The sequence below is a fragment of the Gracilinanus agilis genome, chromosome 2 (assembly GCF_016433145.1).
Source record: "Gracilinanus agilis isolate LMUSP501 chromosome 2, AgileGrace, whole genome shotgun sequence".
NCBI lineage: Eukaryota > Metazoa > Chordata > Mammalia > Didelphimorphia > Didelphidae > Gracilinanus > Gracilinanus agilis.
The window spans coordinates 539,241,086-539,259,008 of record NC_058131.1 but is presented as its reverse complement, the minus strand read 5'-3'; the positions used below and the strand labels follow the sequence as shown (position 1 = coordinate 539,259,008).

The 17,923-nt window shown below is 36.0% G+C and overlaps 1 protein-coding gene across 2 annotated transcripts in view; it reads left to right on the top strand.

The window, feature by feature from the left end:
- The first annotated feature begins 181 nt into the window (after positions 1–181).
- The window catches only part of SLC12A6 (solute carrier family 12 member 6), a 119,054-nt gene continuing 101,312 nt past the window's right edge, over positions 182–17,923 (top strand). For both annotated transcript variants that reach the window (XM_044665145.1, XM_044665144.1), the window contains exon 1: positions 182–522. In XM_044665145.1, coding sequence (XP_044521080.1) covers positions 252–522 — 271 coding nt within the window. In that variant the 5' untranslated portion in view covers positions 182–251. The remainder of the gene's footprint in view (positions 523–17,923) is intronic.

Here is a 17,923-nt window from a genome sequence, read left to right as displayed (position 1 = left end):
GCTCTCTAGATATCTATTCATTCTGAAGGAACGAAGTTCCACACAATTGGCTTCATTTTTTCCTCTAGTGATTTGTGGTTTGGCTAGTGCTCTCAGACAGTTTTCTCATTAGCATTATTTTTTTCCTGGTTTATTTGTATTTGATTCAAGGATTGAGTTTATTATTACTAACTTCAAGATTAAAAGCAATCTGCATAAGAGGAAGGATTTTTTTGTTTTGTTTTGCTATTTTCTTCTTTAAAAAAAAAAAAATGCATCCTCCAGAAACCACCACCAAGATGGCTTCAGTTCGGTTTATGGTGACACCAACAAAGATCGATGACATTCCAGGTTTGTCAGACACCAGCCCAGACCTCAGCTCTCGTTCCAGTTCCCGTGTACGGTTTAGCTCCCGGGAAAGTGTGCCTGAAACCAGCCGTAGTGAACCAATGAGTGAAATGTCAGGAGCCACCACTTCATTGGCAACTATTGCTGTTGATCCAGCCAGTGACCGGACCTCCAATCCCAGAGATATTACAGAAGGTAAGTGAGAAGAATGCATTTGTAGCTACCCTATTCAACCAGGATGCTTACCACCTTCGAAGAAATTTTTCAATAAGTAGTATTTAGGTGAGATTATACTCTTTAAATAAAAGAATAGTAGGAACCCTTCATTGTGAAAGATATGGAGCTTTGAGGTCACTGGCCTTGTGGGCCTAACCAGATAAAATACTGTTCTTCATGTGGCAAACTATTCTGAGTTTCTTGTTTTTCTCAATAGTAACTGAAATGATACTTCTGCTTTTTGGTTAAGAGAAGGTAGACATTAACTAATTTTTCTTTTTTTATCCTAAAGAATTCTTGGTTGTGAAATTCAGAAAGTTAAAAATTTGTTCTCTTAGCTTTAGAAATGGTTAAGAAAGCAATGATCATATTTTGGATTTATAAGGTGCTTTTCTATCAAAGGTTAGTAATGCTAAAAAAAATTATGGGCTAGAAAAGTTTGAGAACCATCCCACTGTGCTGTGCTGCCTAGGGTTTTTATTGTTTGTTGAATATTAATTAGATTGGAGCTTCCTGGTGGAGTTTCTATAAGTTTCCTGAAGACAGCAGTTCTTATTTTAAAAATATTTTACTGCAATTTGAATCATAGGCCCAATCACCCAGTTGAATTGGGTACACTTCTAAAAGTGGAGCTGTTTTATCATTCTTCTGTGTCCAGATATGTTGTTCTGAACAAAAAGATGGTTGAATGATTTTAGTTCTTAATTCTGTTGTTATCACCCTACATGACTTTGTACAATGTATTTTGCATTTCATCCTTTCTGGAAAATGAAAATGTTGGTTTATTTCCATCACAAAATTACATTATCCTTGATTAACTTAGCTTTTTGGGGGATGGTAGGGCTTGACAATTTTGAACTATAAAACTTAAGATTTAGATACTGTAATAAAGTGTTTGAAATCAGCTACCCAACAGAGTCCAAATTATTGGCTTCTTGAAATGTATTTTGAATTGTTCTTTGTCTGATCCATTATGCTGTACTTAGATTTGTAAGTCTGAATAAGGGATCTTATAGGCTTACAAATTAATGGTACTCAAAATTTGAATCTTGCTATAACAGAAGTAAAATGCTTTTATGCATTGTGTAGCTGAATGTTGAATTACATTCCATACTTTTATCAGTTGCTTTATAAAGTTAACTGTCGTCATCTTAACTGGATATTTATTCAGTAATTTATCATTTTTACGGAACTAGATTTTGGGGGCCATGCTGTTGTTATCACAACTTTGAATGTTCTTTAACAGGCTATGATACATGTAATTGGCTTCATATTATGGAAGCAGAATTAGAAAAATTATTAAATGACCTCCAAATCACAACCTGGTGTGAGTATGGAATTTATAGCTTAACTTTCTTTGAACTTATTCCATTGTAATGCCAATCATCCCTACTCAGACATAAAAGAAATAGCCCTACTCTATGTTTGAAAGATTAGATTTTATTTCCTCCTTTTTCCTGAACACTAGCTTTTTATTTTCTCCAACATTTATTTTCTTTGTTCTTGGGAATCTTTATTTTGAAAGTCACTTGGTACAAATTTTCCAACTTGCTTTAATCTCCCTATATGTATTCTTCCAAGTAGTAATGGAGTAAACAAAGTAAAAAATTGAACACTATCCTTGAGTCTGTAACAAAACAAAACCTGGCATAAAAGTCATTTGACATTTATTAATTATCTGATGTATGTTGAGCACTGTGCTTGATACTCAGGGGAAATACAAAATTTTGATAAGCCATGTTATTTTCCTCATAGAGCTTACAATATGGTAGAGAAATATGGCATCTACATCAGTAATATATGGTGTGGAGTAGAGAACCATCCTTAGAGTCAGGAACAAATGGTTTCAAGTCCCACTACTAGCTTTGTAAATTGAGACAAGTCATTTTATCCAATCAGCGTCCCAAGCAATTCTCTAAAATTATAGTTGAATTATGTTTGCAGTCTGCAGCAGTAGAGAGAGTATTCCCTGCACTTATAAAAATCATGTCTGAACCAAACTACAACATAATGATAAATGCATAAGAAAGGTACAAATAAAGGACTCTTTGATGTCCTTTAGGAAGGAAAGGTCATTAGTATCTGGTGAATTCCAATTTAGTATTCAAGTTGAGGTTTAATCAAAGAGAAAAGGAGCAGAAGATATCCTAGATGCAGGGAATAGAGTGAACAAAGTCAGGGAGCCATAAAAATACAAGGGATGTCAAAAAGTCTAGTTTGTCTAGAGCTTAGAGTGTATGTGGGGGAGCAATATAAGAAAAAGCAAGGAAAATCCCTCTCAGGTGCTAGACCATAGAATCATGGCTTCATTTCTAACATCTACTAGCTGTATGTGAATTCAAACAAGACACTTAGTACACCTAACTACTTTCCTCAACTATAAAATAGAAGATAATTACACTTGTGTTGACTACCTTGGGAGTTAGTTTTGAAGATAAAATAAAATGTACATGTACTACATAGGAAACTTTTTTAAATTGTTTTTTTCAATTAACAAAATTTTATTTTCTTTCCCTCAGAACTACTCCCTTGACAAAAAATAGAAAAAGAAAACTTTTGTAATAGAAATGCATAGACAAGCAAAACAACATTCCCATATGGTCTATGTTCAAAAAAGTATCTCATTTTTTAATCCTGAGTCTATCACTTCTCTGTTAGGAGGTGGGTAGCATGTTTCATAAGTGGTTCTCTGGAATCATGTTTGGCTATTTCATTTATCAGAATTCTTAAGTCTTTCAAAGTTGTTTGTTTTTATAGTATGGACTTGTTAAACTTTAAAACACCATATAAATGTAAGCTGTTGTTTTCATTATTATTCTCAACGACCTAACTTTTTCCATGCCTCCTAAAATCTATTTAAATTTGTACTCATGTTTGTTTTTTTAATTTTGTGGAATTTTTCTACCCTTTTTACTTCCTTGATTTTTTTGTTGCTGTCATTGTTAGAATTCTTTCCCTTTCCCATAAATTTCACCCTTTACCAAAAAATTTCTATGATAGAATTTTCCTGCCTACAGTCCGAGTTACTTGGAAAAGTAACTTATATTTGCCTTTTACATTTATTTTTGAGTTACAGGTAAACATTTTTGATATTCATTCCTGTATCTTAATTTCTCGTCTTGCTATTACCCTTCTGAGTAAATGTTTCAGTATCTTTATGCTTTAACTATAGACTCTTGTATTCTATTATGCTCCTATTTTAATTCAGTTTTATAAACGTTTATTATGTATAAGGCACTAGGAACAAAAAGGAAATAGTCTCTGCCCTCAAAGAGCCTATATTCTATTTGGAATACAACATGTGTGCATATAAGAAAATATAGGGTCATTTGAAGTGGAAGAGAAAAACTAACAACTGGGAGGATCAGGGAATATTTTAGGAGTTGAGAAGCAAAAAAAGTATTGTAAGAGGCAGAGATGAGTGCATTCCAGGCATGGGGCTGGCTTTTGTAAATACCCAGAAACAGAAGATAGAGCAGTGATGGCAAACCTTTTAGAGACTGAGTGTCCAAACTGCACCCTCAACCCACATGTGAACTGCCCCCTTACCCAGACAGGGAGGGAGGAAGTGCTCCTACTGTAAGTAATAAAATGGATATAAAAGGATAGATTGAAAATTAGGGTTTTAAAGGATTTATTGATATCCATTTGAAAAAGGAAGCCACGTGCCATATTAAGAGTTAGTTTGAAAGACCCTCTATAACTCCACCACTCTGCTACTTCAGTCGGAAAAGAGAGTGTGCCCTTCCAGGCACTTCCTTTTTATTCTTCTCTCTATGTTATTACACTTCCTGTCTACATGATTACACAAGAGGAATCATGGGAAATGTATTTTGAAGCCCCCTAAACATCCACAGGATGTTTAGACCAGAAATCTCAAGATCATTTCAAAGAATCCCAAATTTCCAATATCACATTCCCCCCTGATAGCAGAGAGAGACTGGTCTCCTTGAATGCTCTTATAAACATAACTAACTTTTAAATTACAGATTTGGGGATAAAAGAAAAAAGGACAAAAACAATGATTGCTAGCCACATTGATAAAAAGCCAATTAGGGGCAGTCTCCTTTGGCATAAGAGTGTACATTCAAAACAAATGCATTCAACTCCCCATAGTTCAATCAGCTGCACCCCAAAGTTCATTGTGGATCTTCATGATCCAGTAAAGGTTCTTCAGGCATCTTCATGGTACCTTCTCCAAATAGGTTCGTTGCCTGGATTCTGGGGAGATGGCAAATTTCTTATCCTGAAATTACTCTCAAAAGAATTTAAACTTTACATTATAGATTATAAACATACATTCCCTTCTGAGGAGAATTATACATTTCCCCCTGAAATTACTCTTTGAAAGAGTTAAATTTTACATTATAGATTATGATACAGACATTCTGATTATAAAACATACACCCCCCCCCAGGGAGAATTAATAACACATTCTCCCCTGAAGAGGGTTCCCCAGATCAGCTAAGGATACATGGCTGAGTTATGGGGTTGTATGAAATCAATTGGCAAAAGAAATAAAAATAAAATAAAATCCAAATAAAAGAGAAAAATTAACTTGTGAATGAAATGTAAAATGTCAAAGTCTTATGGGCAAAAAACGTAAGAAAAAATAAATTTATAACAGGTCCTTGAACCAAGGCCCAATTAAAGTGATTTAAGCAGTTTGCAATTACCCAATTCAATAGCCAGGGCTACAGAAAGTTGCCACACTTATAAGAGAAATAAAAGGACCAAATTTGTGTGTCTTTCCCTGGTTTGATTTGCCTGCATTTCTCAGGGACGGGATGAGCCAGGATGATGGCCAACCTTTTGTACTTGACTAGGATGAAACTCAGGGAAGTCTGGCCTCTAACATATGTCAGAGAAGCTGCAACCCCGAACCCCAATCACTAAGTTCAAGTCCTTCAGTATTGGTGTAGAAAATTCATCAATCCTTCCTGGATTGGTTTGGTCTTTTTTGACCTTGTGCTGCTAGGCACTGTGCAGTTTCTCACCAATCCCATTTGGGACTGGGTGGTCTCCTTGACCTTGTGGCTCTTTTGTTCCCTTCTCCTGGAATCAGACAGAATCATTAATCACAGTCCCATAATATTTATCAATAATTGGCAAGTTACCATAGTCTAAGGCATGCATTAATATTATAGTTGTATATTTATATATTAAACTTATATATTGTAAAATCAAAAAGGATTAATGTTGATTATATGTACTTTACAAAAAATGAGAAAAAGGGGAAAACAGTCAATTATTCCATTAAAAAATAAAAATAAAGGCAATAAGAAAATTAAAAATTCAGGGAAAAATACAATGTTTTCAAGTACAAAAATGAGGGAGAAAAAACCTCAAATACTGTATTGCACATAGAAGGGAAAAAATAATAAAAAAATGTTTTAAAGATCAAAATATATATAGCTTAGAATTAGTGAAAGGCTTTTCACCCAAAAATGAGATCCATTTCTTGTTAAGCTTTTCCATGAACTCCTTCCTGTGAGTGCAAATGACTTTTACAAAATAACAGATTCATAATGCAATTCAAATAAAGTATCAAAATTTTCCAAAATTACAATAAAACATTTAAAGGCAATAGCAAACAAACCCATTATTATAACCACTCGCTGTGATGTTTAAAAATGTATACTTGTCACAAATTCAACAGGTATAGTAAATCATTCAGCCTTGGCTGAGATATTTTCTTAACAAACTCTATTACTGCCTCCATGGCAATTAAGGGGCAGAGCCTAAAAAAAATCTGATAAAAAAAATTTCTAGTTCTAAATTATCTTCAGGAATTCTAGATCCTTCTTATGGGAAAGCAAGCCAAAACATCAAGCATACAGGAGCTCTCCTTGCTTCCTGTATAATATACAAAAGCTTGGGCAGGAGACTTCCATTTGTTTCCTCTACCCCTTTAAGACAATATTCTTTATAATAAATATATAAAACCCTATATACAGAATGGTACTAGGCATCTAAAGTCATTTCTAAAAACACTTTATAAAATTATAATTTAAATTCTTAAATCATTATATTCTACAAGGTTGTATGCAATTATCAAGATAGAATAAAAACTTAAGGCATGTGATCCTATAGTTGAAATGACAAATCCAGTATACATAAGGCTTACAGGCTTTTTACAACTTAAAAAATGTTTAAGATGTTCATAAATGGTACAGATAACAGAATTATATTAATACAGGTGGGCAGGAAGTGTGATTATGTAGAGAGAGGTATAAGACTCGGGACGTGATTGGGACACTCTCTTTTCCTGCTGAACAAGCCAGGTGGGCAGAGGTAATGGAGTGGCAATTTAAATGAGCTCTTACCGGACACGTGGCTATAACTATCAATATGGCAGTTAATAAAACCCTAATATCTTTTTATATATCCTTCTATATCAATTTTATTTGTAACAGTTTTGGCGACCAGAAGTTTGGAAACGTTAATTCTCAATTTTTCTGATAGCATAATAAGCCACAAAATTCATGCCATGATTTTCTACCCTCCCCCCACAGGCAGAACTCTAAGATACCTCCAGATCTTTTCCAGAGCCTCAATCCTGCTCTTGTGCTATTTTTGGCCACTTTGCTTAGTTCTTTTGAGCAATTTTTTAAAGGGGGAAAGTTATTTTTCTGCACCCTGCTATTTTCTTTTGAGGGACTTTTCCAGAAAAGAGGGATGCCATTTTTCCTGCAGCCTATTCCTGGCTGCTAGTTCATACACTACTGCTAGGCAGAGGGGTGAGTCATGTGAGAAATGTCCTCAGGCACAGCAGCCCCTTCCTCTCTTCCTCCTCCCCTCTCCCCGTACATGTGCCATAGGTTCAGCAAAATAGAGATAGAGTAACAAGATCAAAGAGTGGCAGTTACTTCAGTTTAGCTGATGACATTTGCAGAAGGGGCCTAATGTAAAGTATAGTTGATAAAACAAACTAAAGCGAGATTATGATGAAAGACTTTAAATGTCAGGCTGAGGAGTATGCAGATAGACATTTGGGAGTCAACTGAATTATTTAGAGCAAAAGAATGATAGGTCAGACCTTAGAAAGATTTTTTGGAGGTAGGGAGGGAGTCAGCTTTGTTGTATATGAATTGTAGAGGACAGAAAATGAGAACAGGAAAACTAATTAGAATCACATTAAAGTAGGCCAGTCAAGATATGATGAGAGGGGGCATCTAGGTGGCTCAGTGGATTAAGAGCCAAGCCTGGAGACTAGAGATCCTGGTTTCAAATCTGGCCTCAAATACTTCCTAGTTGTGTGACCCTAGGCAAGTCACTTAACCCCCATTATCTCTCCCTTACCAGTCTTCTGCCTTGGAACCAATACAAAAAATTGATTCTAAGACAGAAGGAAAAAAAAAAAAGAAAGACATGATGAGAGGCTGTGCCTATATGACAAAGGGAAGTAATGCAAGAAAAGTTGATGACTAGAATCATTTACAAGATTTGTTAGGTAATTGGATATTGTAAGAATTAAATTTTAATGGTTTGGATAAAATATATGAAGATTATAAATAATAATGGTGGTTTTCAATTCAAAGTATTATTGCTCAAAGTAAAAATTATTTTAATAGCTTTTATTTACAAATGGTGGAAAAGTATGGAAGCAGAGAAATACAAAAGGGTAGAGAAAATATTAGCCTATCTAACTAAATAATGCTATAATGCTCCTGTACTCAACTCAGCCAGGACTAGTTGACCTTCAACCAGAAGGTCTCTTAATTAAATTCTCTCCAGAAGACAGGGAGGGAAAGCCAGCTATCCACTCCCAAGTTCCCTCCAAGAGGCAGGTCAAGATGATGACTCGAGCTGAAGGTGACTCCTGAGATCGACTTTCTTCCTTGAGCCAACCTTCTTCTTGAAGCTCATTTCCCTCTTGAAGTCAGCTTTTCTAGCCCCAGAAATTCAGGGCTTTTTATAGTGCCTTCTTATCCCTTCCCCTTTTCACAAGGACCAATCACAGCTTCCAAACTGCCCAGCACTTCCCAGGGGGCAGTGTTTGTGGGAACCATTTCTCATCTTCTAGAGAGGTAAATACTCATCAAAAGAATTCACAGATTCCTGACTGACTGAGGTGTGAATTCTCATTTCCTAGCTGATTGAGCTCCACCACCTAGTGCTTAGTAGGGTGTTCAAGCTTTTGTTGATTCAATTCAAAAGTAGACAAAGGAAAGTTAATCCTATCTTCACAATCTAATGAGGTACTAAGTAGGGGGTACTTAAGTTATCTTAACCAAAGTGTTAACTCAAAATAGACAAAGGGAATAAAGGATTCCCTTTCACAAGTGTAACCTCAGAGAGAATAAAGAATTCCCTTTTACACTCCCCACCCTGTGATTCCTTGGGAGACCAGTCTCCCCAATGAATCATTTTACATAAATCAGAAACTACAATAGTGAGAGATAAGAGGGAAATGAAAGAGATATGAAGAGAGAGAAAGAGAGAGAAAATGCATGTGAACAAGCAAACCATTGGGGGCAATCCCCTTTGGCATTCAAGTTTGCACTCAAACTGCTTGTTTGAAACAACCCCCACCCCAGTTTAATCAGTTATACTCTAAAGTTCATGCTGGATCTTCTGATGCTGTGGAGGTTTCTTCAGGCATTTTCATGGTGCCTTCTTTAAACAATTCATCTTCTAGATTCAAAGAGTTATCAAGCTCCTTTTCCTGAAATGTTTCTTTCTTAAAAGATATTTTAGTTTTATGACAATTATACAATCCCTATGACAATTATACAGTCCCCCCTGAGGAAGGTGTTAACCAACACTCAGATCAACTCAGGTAGCCACTGAAGCTCATGGCTTTCAATCTTGGCTGAAATGCTCCCTCCCATGCCCCTTAAGAAAACTTTACCACCTTCCATATAAGACTATATAACCCATCACAGGGTAACCAAACTCCTTGGGTTTGCTTCCTCCTTTGTCACGGGACCATAACATCTCTAAAAGGCATGTCTTTTATATGTCCCATCCATTGTAATGTGGAGGCGAGATATTTAGGGGTACCATGCCCCTTAGAAAAACTTTTCACCTTCTGGATGAGATTATACATCTCATTCATTACATTTTTATAAATGTGGAGGTGGGAAATATTATAGTACTACAGCACTTCACTTTTTTAGGGTCACACGAGGTTCATTACTATGTGGAGGAGAATGGACTAGGATAACTGGTATTAAGACAAGATCTGGGAGATCAAAGGTTTCACTCTCAGATTCCGGAGTCCTTTCTCCCTTCTCAAACCTTCATAAAGGCCATTTCTTGGCCTTTTCTTCTTGGCCATTTCTCTGGGGTTCCCCTTGTTGAGGGGGATTTCCACTCTAAGTATAGTGTGGACGAGCAAGCCCCATTTCAGATATATTGTTGCGAGTCTTGATTTGACTCAGTTGGATTATTATCTCTGTAGCTGTTTTGATTGTGGTTTTGATTATTCCTATATCTATAATTATTGTTATTTCTATATTCTATAGATATTCCTATATCTATAATTATTGTTATTTCTGAAATTACTATTATTCCTAAAATTCATGTTATTAAATACTTGATTCCAATTTCTGCAACTTAACATTAAGTGGGCTTTTCCCCCACATAAATAACACTTTGGAGGTTTATTTGTGGATTCTTGAGAAGGGGGGCTATGGCCACTACTCAATTTGCCTTTTCCAGTTTTTCTCTTAAAATTGTATTTTCTTTCTTTAATTCCTCCATTGACTCCTGTCATTTTCTTCATCTTTCGTCTGGTGGCTGTTAAATACATATATGGCTACTCTCTTTAATTCATCAAGGTCCATATGGCCAGTTGGTTCTAAAATAATCTTTTGCAACTTTACAGCAGTTTTCTACAAACTGCTGTCTAATTTTGTCTGACATCCCTTTCTCTGGAAAGGTCCAGTTCTATATATCTACCTCCCAGCTCAATAAGTCTATCCATAAATTGGGAAGGATTTTCATCAGTTTTTTGTTTTAAATTTCAGTCATGTGTCTGGCCTGTCAGAACAAGCCCTCATTGCTGTTAATATTGCCTTTCTAGCCTGGCATAATCTTGTTCATTATTTGGGGTTCCATTTTGGGTCCTCATGTGGCCATTTAGTTGCTTTCCTTCCATTGCCCTGATTAGCAAGAGAGGTAATTTTATTTTTTTCTCTGCATGTCAAAAAAATGTCTAATAAATTTTCAATGTCTACCCATTAGAGGTCAAATGTTCAGAAAATATTCTCTAATTTTTTTTATGATTAAGATTGGTTCTTTTTGGAAAGAAGTAGTATCTTGTTTGAATCTATCTAGATCTTGGGAAGTGAATGGTGTATGGTGTCTTAAATATATCACATCTCTGTTTTTATTGAAGATGGGTACTTCCTTTAAGAGTAATAAGGTTTTAACTGAATTATTTTGTGTTCCTACCTCTGAACTCTATGTTTGGATTATAATGGGTTGGGCAAGGGGAGTATGAGGGGGAAGTAAGCTGGGATGGGATTGGGCAGGTGGGGAACAGTTTGATAAATTTTTCTTTTTACTCTGTGGCTTTTTAAAGTTTTTCCTTGATGTTTTTTATATATGCTTTGAGGTCCCCCAAACTCTCCCCAAGTTTCTTCTCAAAGTTACTTGACATATTTTCCAGTCCTGTTTCCAGATCATTCATGTTACTTTCATTTTGAACTTTTAATTCAGCTCTGAGTTCAATCAAACAATTGTCTTGCTTTTTCTTAAGGAGGCACATGTAAAATACCAAGCCCGTATCACTGGCTAGGATCAGTGCTGTATAAAGCCACTGTGAAATGTTCTCTGGAATTATGAGCCATTTTATATATGCTAGAAATAGCAATTTCCCAATTTGGGTTATGCTGCTCAGTATCATGTTTTGTTGTTGATTTAATTTTAAATTTTAGGACTTACCTTTCTTCAGTTAAGTAATTAGTTACTAATAGCTGGTTGAGGGATGGTTTAGAGATAGTAGGAAGGAGAATATCAGAAGATTGTGGGTACTTGTCCCTTCGTGGTCACCAAAATATGTACAAACTAAATTTTAATGATTTGCCTAAAATATGTGAAGATTATAAATAATAATGGTGGTTGCTGATTCAAAGTAATAATTATATTATACTTTCACAAGTATAAACTCAGAGAAAACAAAGAATTTCCTTTTACAATATGAGAGAGAGAAAAGATTTGAGCTGATCTAGGATTATGAACCTAGGTGACTGGGAGGATGGTTCCCAACAGAAATAGGAATATCTGGAAGAAAGGTTGATTTAGGGCAGAGAATAATTTTGTTCTACACATGCTAAATTTATGGCGTCCAACGGATGGCCAGGAGGAGATATTCAGCATGCAGTTGATTATTCATGAGTAGAATATAATAGAGATATTGACTGAATTTTAGAAATTTTGCAATTATCTGCATAGAAATGATCTTTGAACCTAGGGTAGCTCTAATGATTTCTCTAAGGAAGGAGATAATAAAAACAGAGAAGAGTCCCAAACTCCTGGGAAACAGGGGAGAAAAGGAGATCAGCAAAAAAGCCTAATTCATAGTAGCCTTACAGGTAGACGGATAAGGAGAGAGTTCTGTTACAGAATCCATTGAGGATTTTTTCACATTTGTGTTAGTGGAAATAGAAATTGAAGATGTTCAAGATAAGGGATAATCAATGAGCCAAGCTCATGGAAGAGATGGGAGGGAATTGTGGTTCAGGACTCAAGTATAGTAGTAGACGTATAGAAAGAAGGCCCACCTCTTCTTCAGACAGGAGCAAAGGACAGGCGCAGATTTAAGGGACTTTGAGGAATTCAGTGGAGAAGAAAAGAAAACTCACCTTAGATCATCTCTGTTTTCTCAAGAAAGCAGGATGAAAGAATTTTTCACTTCTCAACCCCCTATAGTATGTATGGTATCTGACCTTACCTACTCAATTGAAGCTATTCTCACCAAAATTAATAATGATCTCTTACTTGCCATAACTATTGACTTTGCTATTCAGTTTTCTTAATCTTTCCAGGTGCTATTTCTCAATTTGCATTACTTAATAATCATCTCATCCCCTAATTGTGGGGGTCCACATGGCTGCATAATGGGTTATATTTCCTCTCTCTCTCTCTCTCTCTCATGCCCCTCCTCTCTCTCTCTTTCCTTTCCTCCTTCTCTCTCCCTCTGGTGATCTTAGCAATTATGATAATTTTACAGATCTATATTTCTATTTCTGGTCTCTTATTTGAGCTCCAGTCACATATTATCAGTTGACTATTGGAAATTTTCAACTAGACCTAAAAGTGGTTCATACTCAACATTGTAAAAAGAGACAAGTAATAGAAATATAGGCATTCATGTTTCCCCAACCCTCTTGTCTTTCTAACTTTCCTATTTCTGTGGAGGCTGTCACTATTCTTCTAGTCACGAGGACTCTTCCCTCATCCTTTCTGTCCAAAAAGTACAAAATCTTGACATTTCCATCCCCTTAATATCTCTCATATCTATTTCCTTCTAACTACTCACATGCTAATTCCTATAATTCTGGCCTTCATTTTCTTTCACTTGAACTGTTGTGATAATCTCCTAATTGATCTTTCTGCCTTCAGCATCTCCTCTCCCCAATCTATACTCCTCATAGCTGCTAAAGTAATAGCACTTAAAGCACAGATCTATTACTCCTCTGCTCAAAAAGCTCCAATGGCTACTTATTGTTTCTTGAATCAACTTAATAATAATTTTAATGATATTTCTATAGTGTTCACTATGTGCCAGACACTATATTAAGGGCTTTTTATAAATATAATCTCATTTGACATAGCATCCCTTTGAGGTAGAAACTATTATTAGCCCTCATTTTTCTGACAAAGAAACTGAGGCAAACATTAAGTGATTTGCCTAGGATTACATTGCTAGTAAATGTCTAAGGTCATATTTGAACTCAGTTCTTCCTGATTCCAAGCCTGGTGCTTAATCCCCATGGCCATTTAGCTGCCCAAATACAACATTTAATATCTTCATCATGTGACTCCAGCCTACCTTTGCAGAATTGGGCCCTCCTCTCCACATTTTCAACAATCCAGCCAAACTATACTACTTGCCATTCCTTACACAATTTCCATTTCCTGTTTCTATGCCTTTCTTAAATTAGACTTTTTTTCATTGCCTTCTTTCCAGCCCACTTCCTGCTTTACCCTATTGAGAAAGAAAGAAAAACATAATCCCTATTACAAACATCTGGAGTCAAGCCAAACAAATTCTCACATTGTTCAGAAAGTTTCAATATTCACTTTGAGTATATTACCTCTCTATCACTAGATTGTGAATCCTCTGGAATTGCGGTTGGTTATTGCATTGTTCAGATCAGAGTTCCCAAGTCTTTCAAAGTTTCTTCCCTTTTCAGTATTCTCATAGTATAAATTGACCTTTTGGCTCTGATCACTTCAGTCTGTATCAATTCTATATGTCTTCCCATGTTTCTCTTAAAACCTTGCCATCATAGTTTATTTCAGCACAATAATATCCTATAACATTCATAAACTGTAACTTATTCAGTCATTCCCCCACTGAGGGACACCCTGTGTTTTCACTTCTTTGCTACCACAAAAAAGAGTTGCTATATATATTTGTGCATATCCTGCTAAATAAACATTTTAAAACATAAAACATAAAAATATTTTGAATTCTTTTTTAAAACTCTTAATTTCTTCTAGGATTTGAATTTAAGTTGTGTCCAAACTGTATTTCTCCTTTGAGGCTTTGCCTATAGATGTTTTAATCATTCTCTTTTAATGGGTTTCTGTTTTCAGTGACCTTATCAAAATAATCGATTTTCATGGTGAAATTCTTTTTCTGTTTGCACATTCTTCCAACCTGTTTCTTGACTTTGGATTTTATAGAACGTCCTAGTTTGGCATACTTTTAGAAATGTCTAGGCTGGCCTTTTTGTTCTCTAGGTTCTCGCTGCTGCTTTCTTGAGGTACTGAGGATTATGTTATTCCAGGATCTCTAGGAAAGCTCAGGTCAGAAAAATGCAAGTTTTCAGGGTTCCAATAGTGACCTCTAGGACAAAATTTTATCACTGCTCTCCTGTCTGAGGTCTGCAAGTTCTGACCTGAATTTAGGTCTGAGCAACAAAACCCATGAGTTGGTACTGATTGGGTTTGAAGTTGCAGTAGATTGCTATTAGACTCAGCTACAGTCATCTAGCTAGAAAGCTCTGCAGGTTCAGAGTTAAAGAAGTCTAATAATATTCCTGCCCTGGTCATTCCACCTCAGATTTCAGGTGGGTTAGAAACTGGAACTGAGACCACTTTCAGCTCCTAGGGTGGGAACCACACAGCTGCTGCTTCATTTTGTATTTGCTCCTTCTCCCTTCCCCCTCCCTGCCCCAGACCCCCCCCCCCCTCAGTAAATAGCCTAGGGCCTTGCAAGCACTCCTTACCCCAGAAGGCTTTTCCCCCTTGGGCAGATTCCTTTCCTCAGTCCACTCTGGATCCACAACTGAGCTATAGTTTCCTGTCTATTAAATAGAGATAATGCTAATGTTGTGATTGTTCAGTCTTTTCAAGTCAAGTTATAACTGCATTTGGGATTCTGAAGTAATTTGCCATTTTCTTCTCCAGCTCATTTTATAGATGAGGAAAGTGAGGCAAACAGGGTTAAGTGACTTGCCTAAGGTCACACAGCTAGTGGTCTCTGAGACCAGATTTGGATTTAGAAAACTAACTCTTCCTGCCTCCAGACCCAGAATCTATTCACTGTGCCACCCAGCTGCCAGATAATGCCAATGTCTACCTCATTTATTATTGTGTAAGGATCAAATAAGATAATTCCTTAGAGTTTTGTAAACCTTGAAGTGCTATGTAAATGTCAGCTTTCATCCTTATTATATGCTATTTTATCTTCTCATCTTTTTTGTCCAAGCACATATCACTATCCTACATTTTTCTCTTACATTTAATGTTCTTCAGATTATTGCACAAGTGATTATAAAAAAAGGAATTACTTTAAGTGAATAGCAGTATTAAGATATAAATTCTTCTTTAGATTCACTGAAAGCTTAATTGATCAATAAAAAAAGATTCAAAAAAAGAAGAAAGGATCGCTGGAATTAGATGCAGATCAAAGAATACTATCTTTGACATTAGCTTATTTACAGTTTTTATTTTGAGATTTTGATTTTATATGAGTATTCTCTTGCTACAATGACCAAAATTGAAGTATCTTCTGCATAATAATATATATCTAATCCGGATTAAATTATTTACCATCAGTTTGGACCTTGTGTTTCAAATAAGGCAATTTATTCTCTAACAAATCTCATTCATGCAAATGCTTTCATAATCATTCACCTAGAACTCCTTCTTCCTCTGTCCTGTTCATCTCACACCACAACATACTTTCTGCTACTGTCTCCTCCTCCCCTAACACATGAAAAAGTAGGCTTTCTTGCCAAGAAAAACCCCTCCATATGCCTAAGGAATACTATAACATCCCATCTTCTCCAGCAGATCTATCATTCCTACTCTCACTTATTTTCAAACTCTCCTTATCTACTGGCTGCTTCTCTTCTGTTTACAAACATGCTCATGTCTCATGTCTTCAAAAAACCTTCACTTGATAGGTTCCTTTCCCTGCTAGCTATGATCCTATGTCTATCCTGTATGTGGCTATACTCTTTGAGAAGGCTGTCCAAGAACTGAATACTTCCACTTCTTTTCTTCTCTCTTCTTAACTCTCCACAATATGGCTTCATCATTCAACTCTAATGCTCTCTCCAAAATTAGCAGTAATCTCTTGGTCAAATCTAATTGTATTTTCTCAGTACTCACCCTTGAACTTTCTGTACAGTCTTTGACATTGTTTATTATCCTCTTCTACTTGATACCCTTTTTTTAAACCCTTATCTTCGATCTTACGATCAATACTATGTATTGGTTCCAAGTCAGAAGAGTAGTAAGGACCAGTGATGGGCAAACTTTTTTTTTTAATATTTATTAATATTTATTTTTTAGACAAGTTAACATGGTTACATGATTTATGCTCTTACTTTCCCCTTCACCCACCCGACCTCCCCCACTCCCATGGCCAATATGCATTTCTACTGGTTTTAACATATGTCATTGATCAAGATCTATTTCCAAATTGTTGATAGTTGCATTGGTGTGGTAGTTTCAAGTCTACATCCCCAATCATGTCCACCTCAATCCATGTATTCAAACAGTTGCTTTTCTTCTGTGTTTCCTCTCCTGCAGTTCTTCCTCTGAATGTGGTTAGCGTTCTTTACCATAAATCCCTCAGAGCTGTCCTGTGTCATTGCATTGCTGCTAGTACAGAAGTCCATTACATTCTATTTTACCACAGTGTATTGGTCTCTGTGTACAATGTTCTTCTGGCTCTGCTCCTTTCACTTTGCATCAATTCCTGGAGGTCTTTCCAATTCACATGGAATTCCTCCAGTTTATTATTCCTTTGAGCACAATAGTATTCCATCACCAGCATATACCACAATTTGTTCAGCCATTCCCCAATTGAAGGACATACCCTCATTTTCCAGTTTTTTGCCACCACAAAAAGTGAGGCTATAAATATTTTTGTGCAAGTCTGTTTATCTATGATCTCTTTGGGGGTACAAAGCCAACAATGGTATGGCTGGATCAAAGGGCAGGCATTCTTTTATAGCCCTTTGAGCATAGTTCCAAATTGCCATCCAGAATGGTTGGATCAGTTCACAACTCCACCAACAATGCATTAATGTTCCAATTTGGCCACATCCCCTCCAACATTCATTACTCTCCCCTTCTTTCATTTTAGCCAATCTGCTAGGTGTGAGGTGATACCTCAGAATTGTTTTAATTTACATTTCTCTAATTATTAGAGATTTAGAACACTTTCTCATGTGTTTATTGATACTTTTGATTTCTTTATCTGAAAATTGCCTATTCGTGTCTCTTGCCCATTTATCAAATGAGGAATGGCTTGATTTTTTATACAATTGATTTAACTCCTTGTATATTTGAGTAATTAGACCTCTGTGAGAGTTTTTTCTCATAAAGATTTTTTCCCAATTTGTTGTTTCCCTTTTGATTTCGGCTGCATTTTTTTTTGTTTATACAAAAGCTTTTTAGTTGTATATAATCAAAATCATTTATTTTACATTTTGTAATTTTCTCTAACTCTTGCTTGGTTTTAAAATCTTTTCTTTCCCAGAGATCTGACAAGTATACTATTCTGTGTTCACTTAACTTATTTATAGTTTCCCTCTTTATATTCAAGTCATTCACCCATTCTGAATTTATCTTTGGGTAGGGTGTGAGATGTTGATCTAGACCTAATCTCTCCCATATTGTTTTCCAAATTTCCCAGCAGTTTTTGTCAAATAGTGGATTCATGTCCCAAAATTTGGGCTCTTTG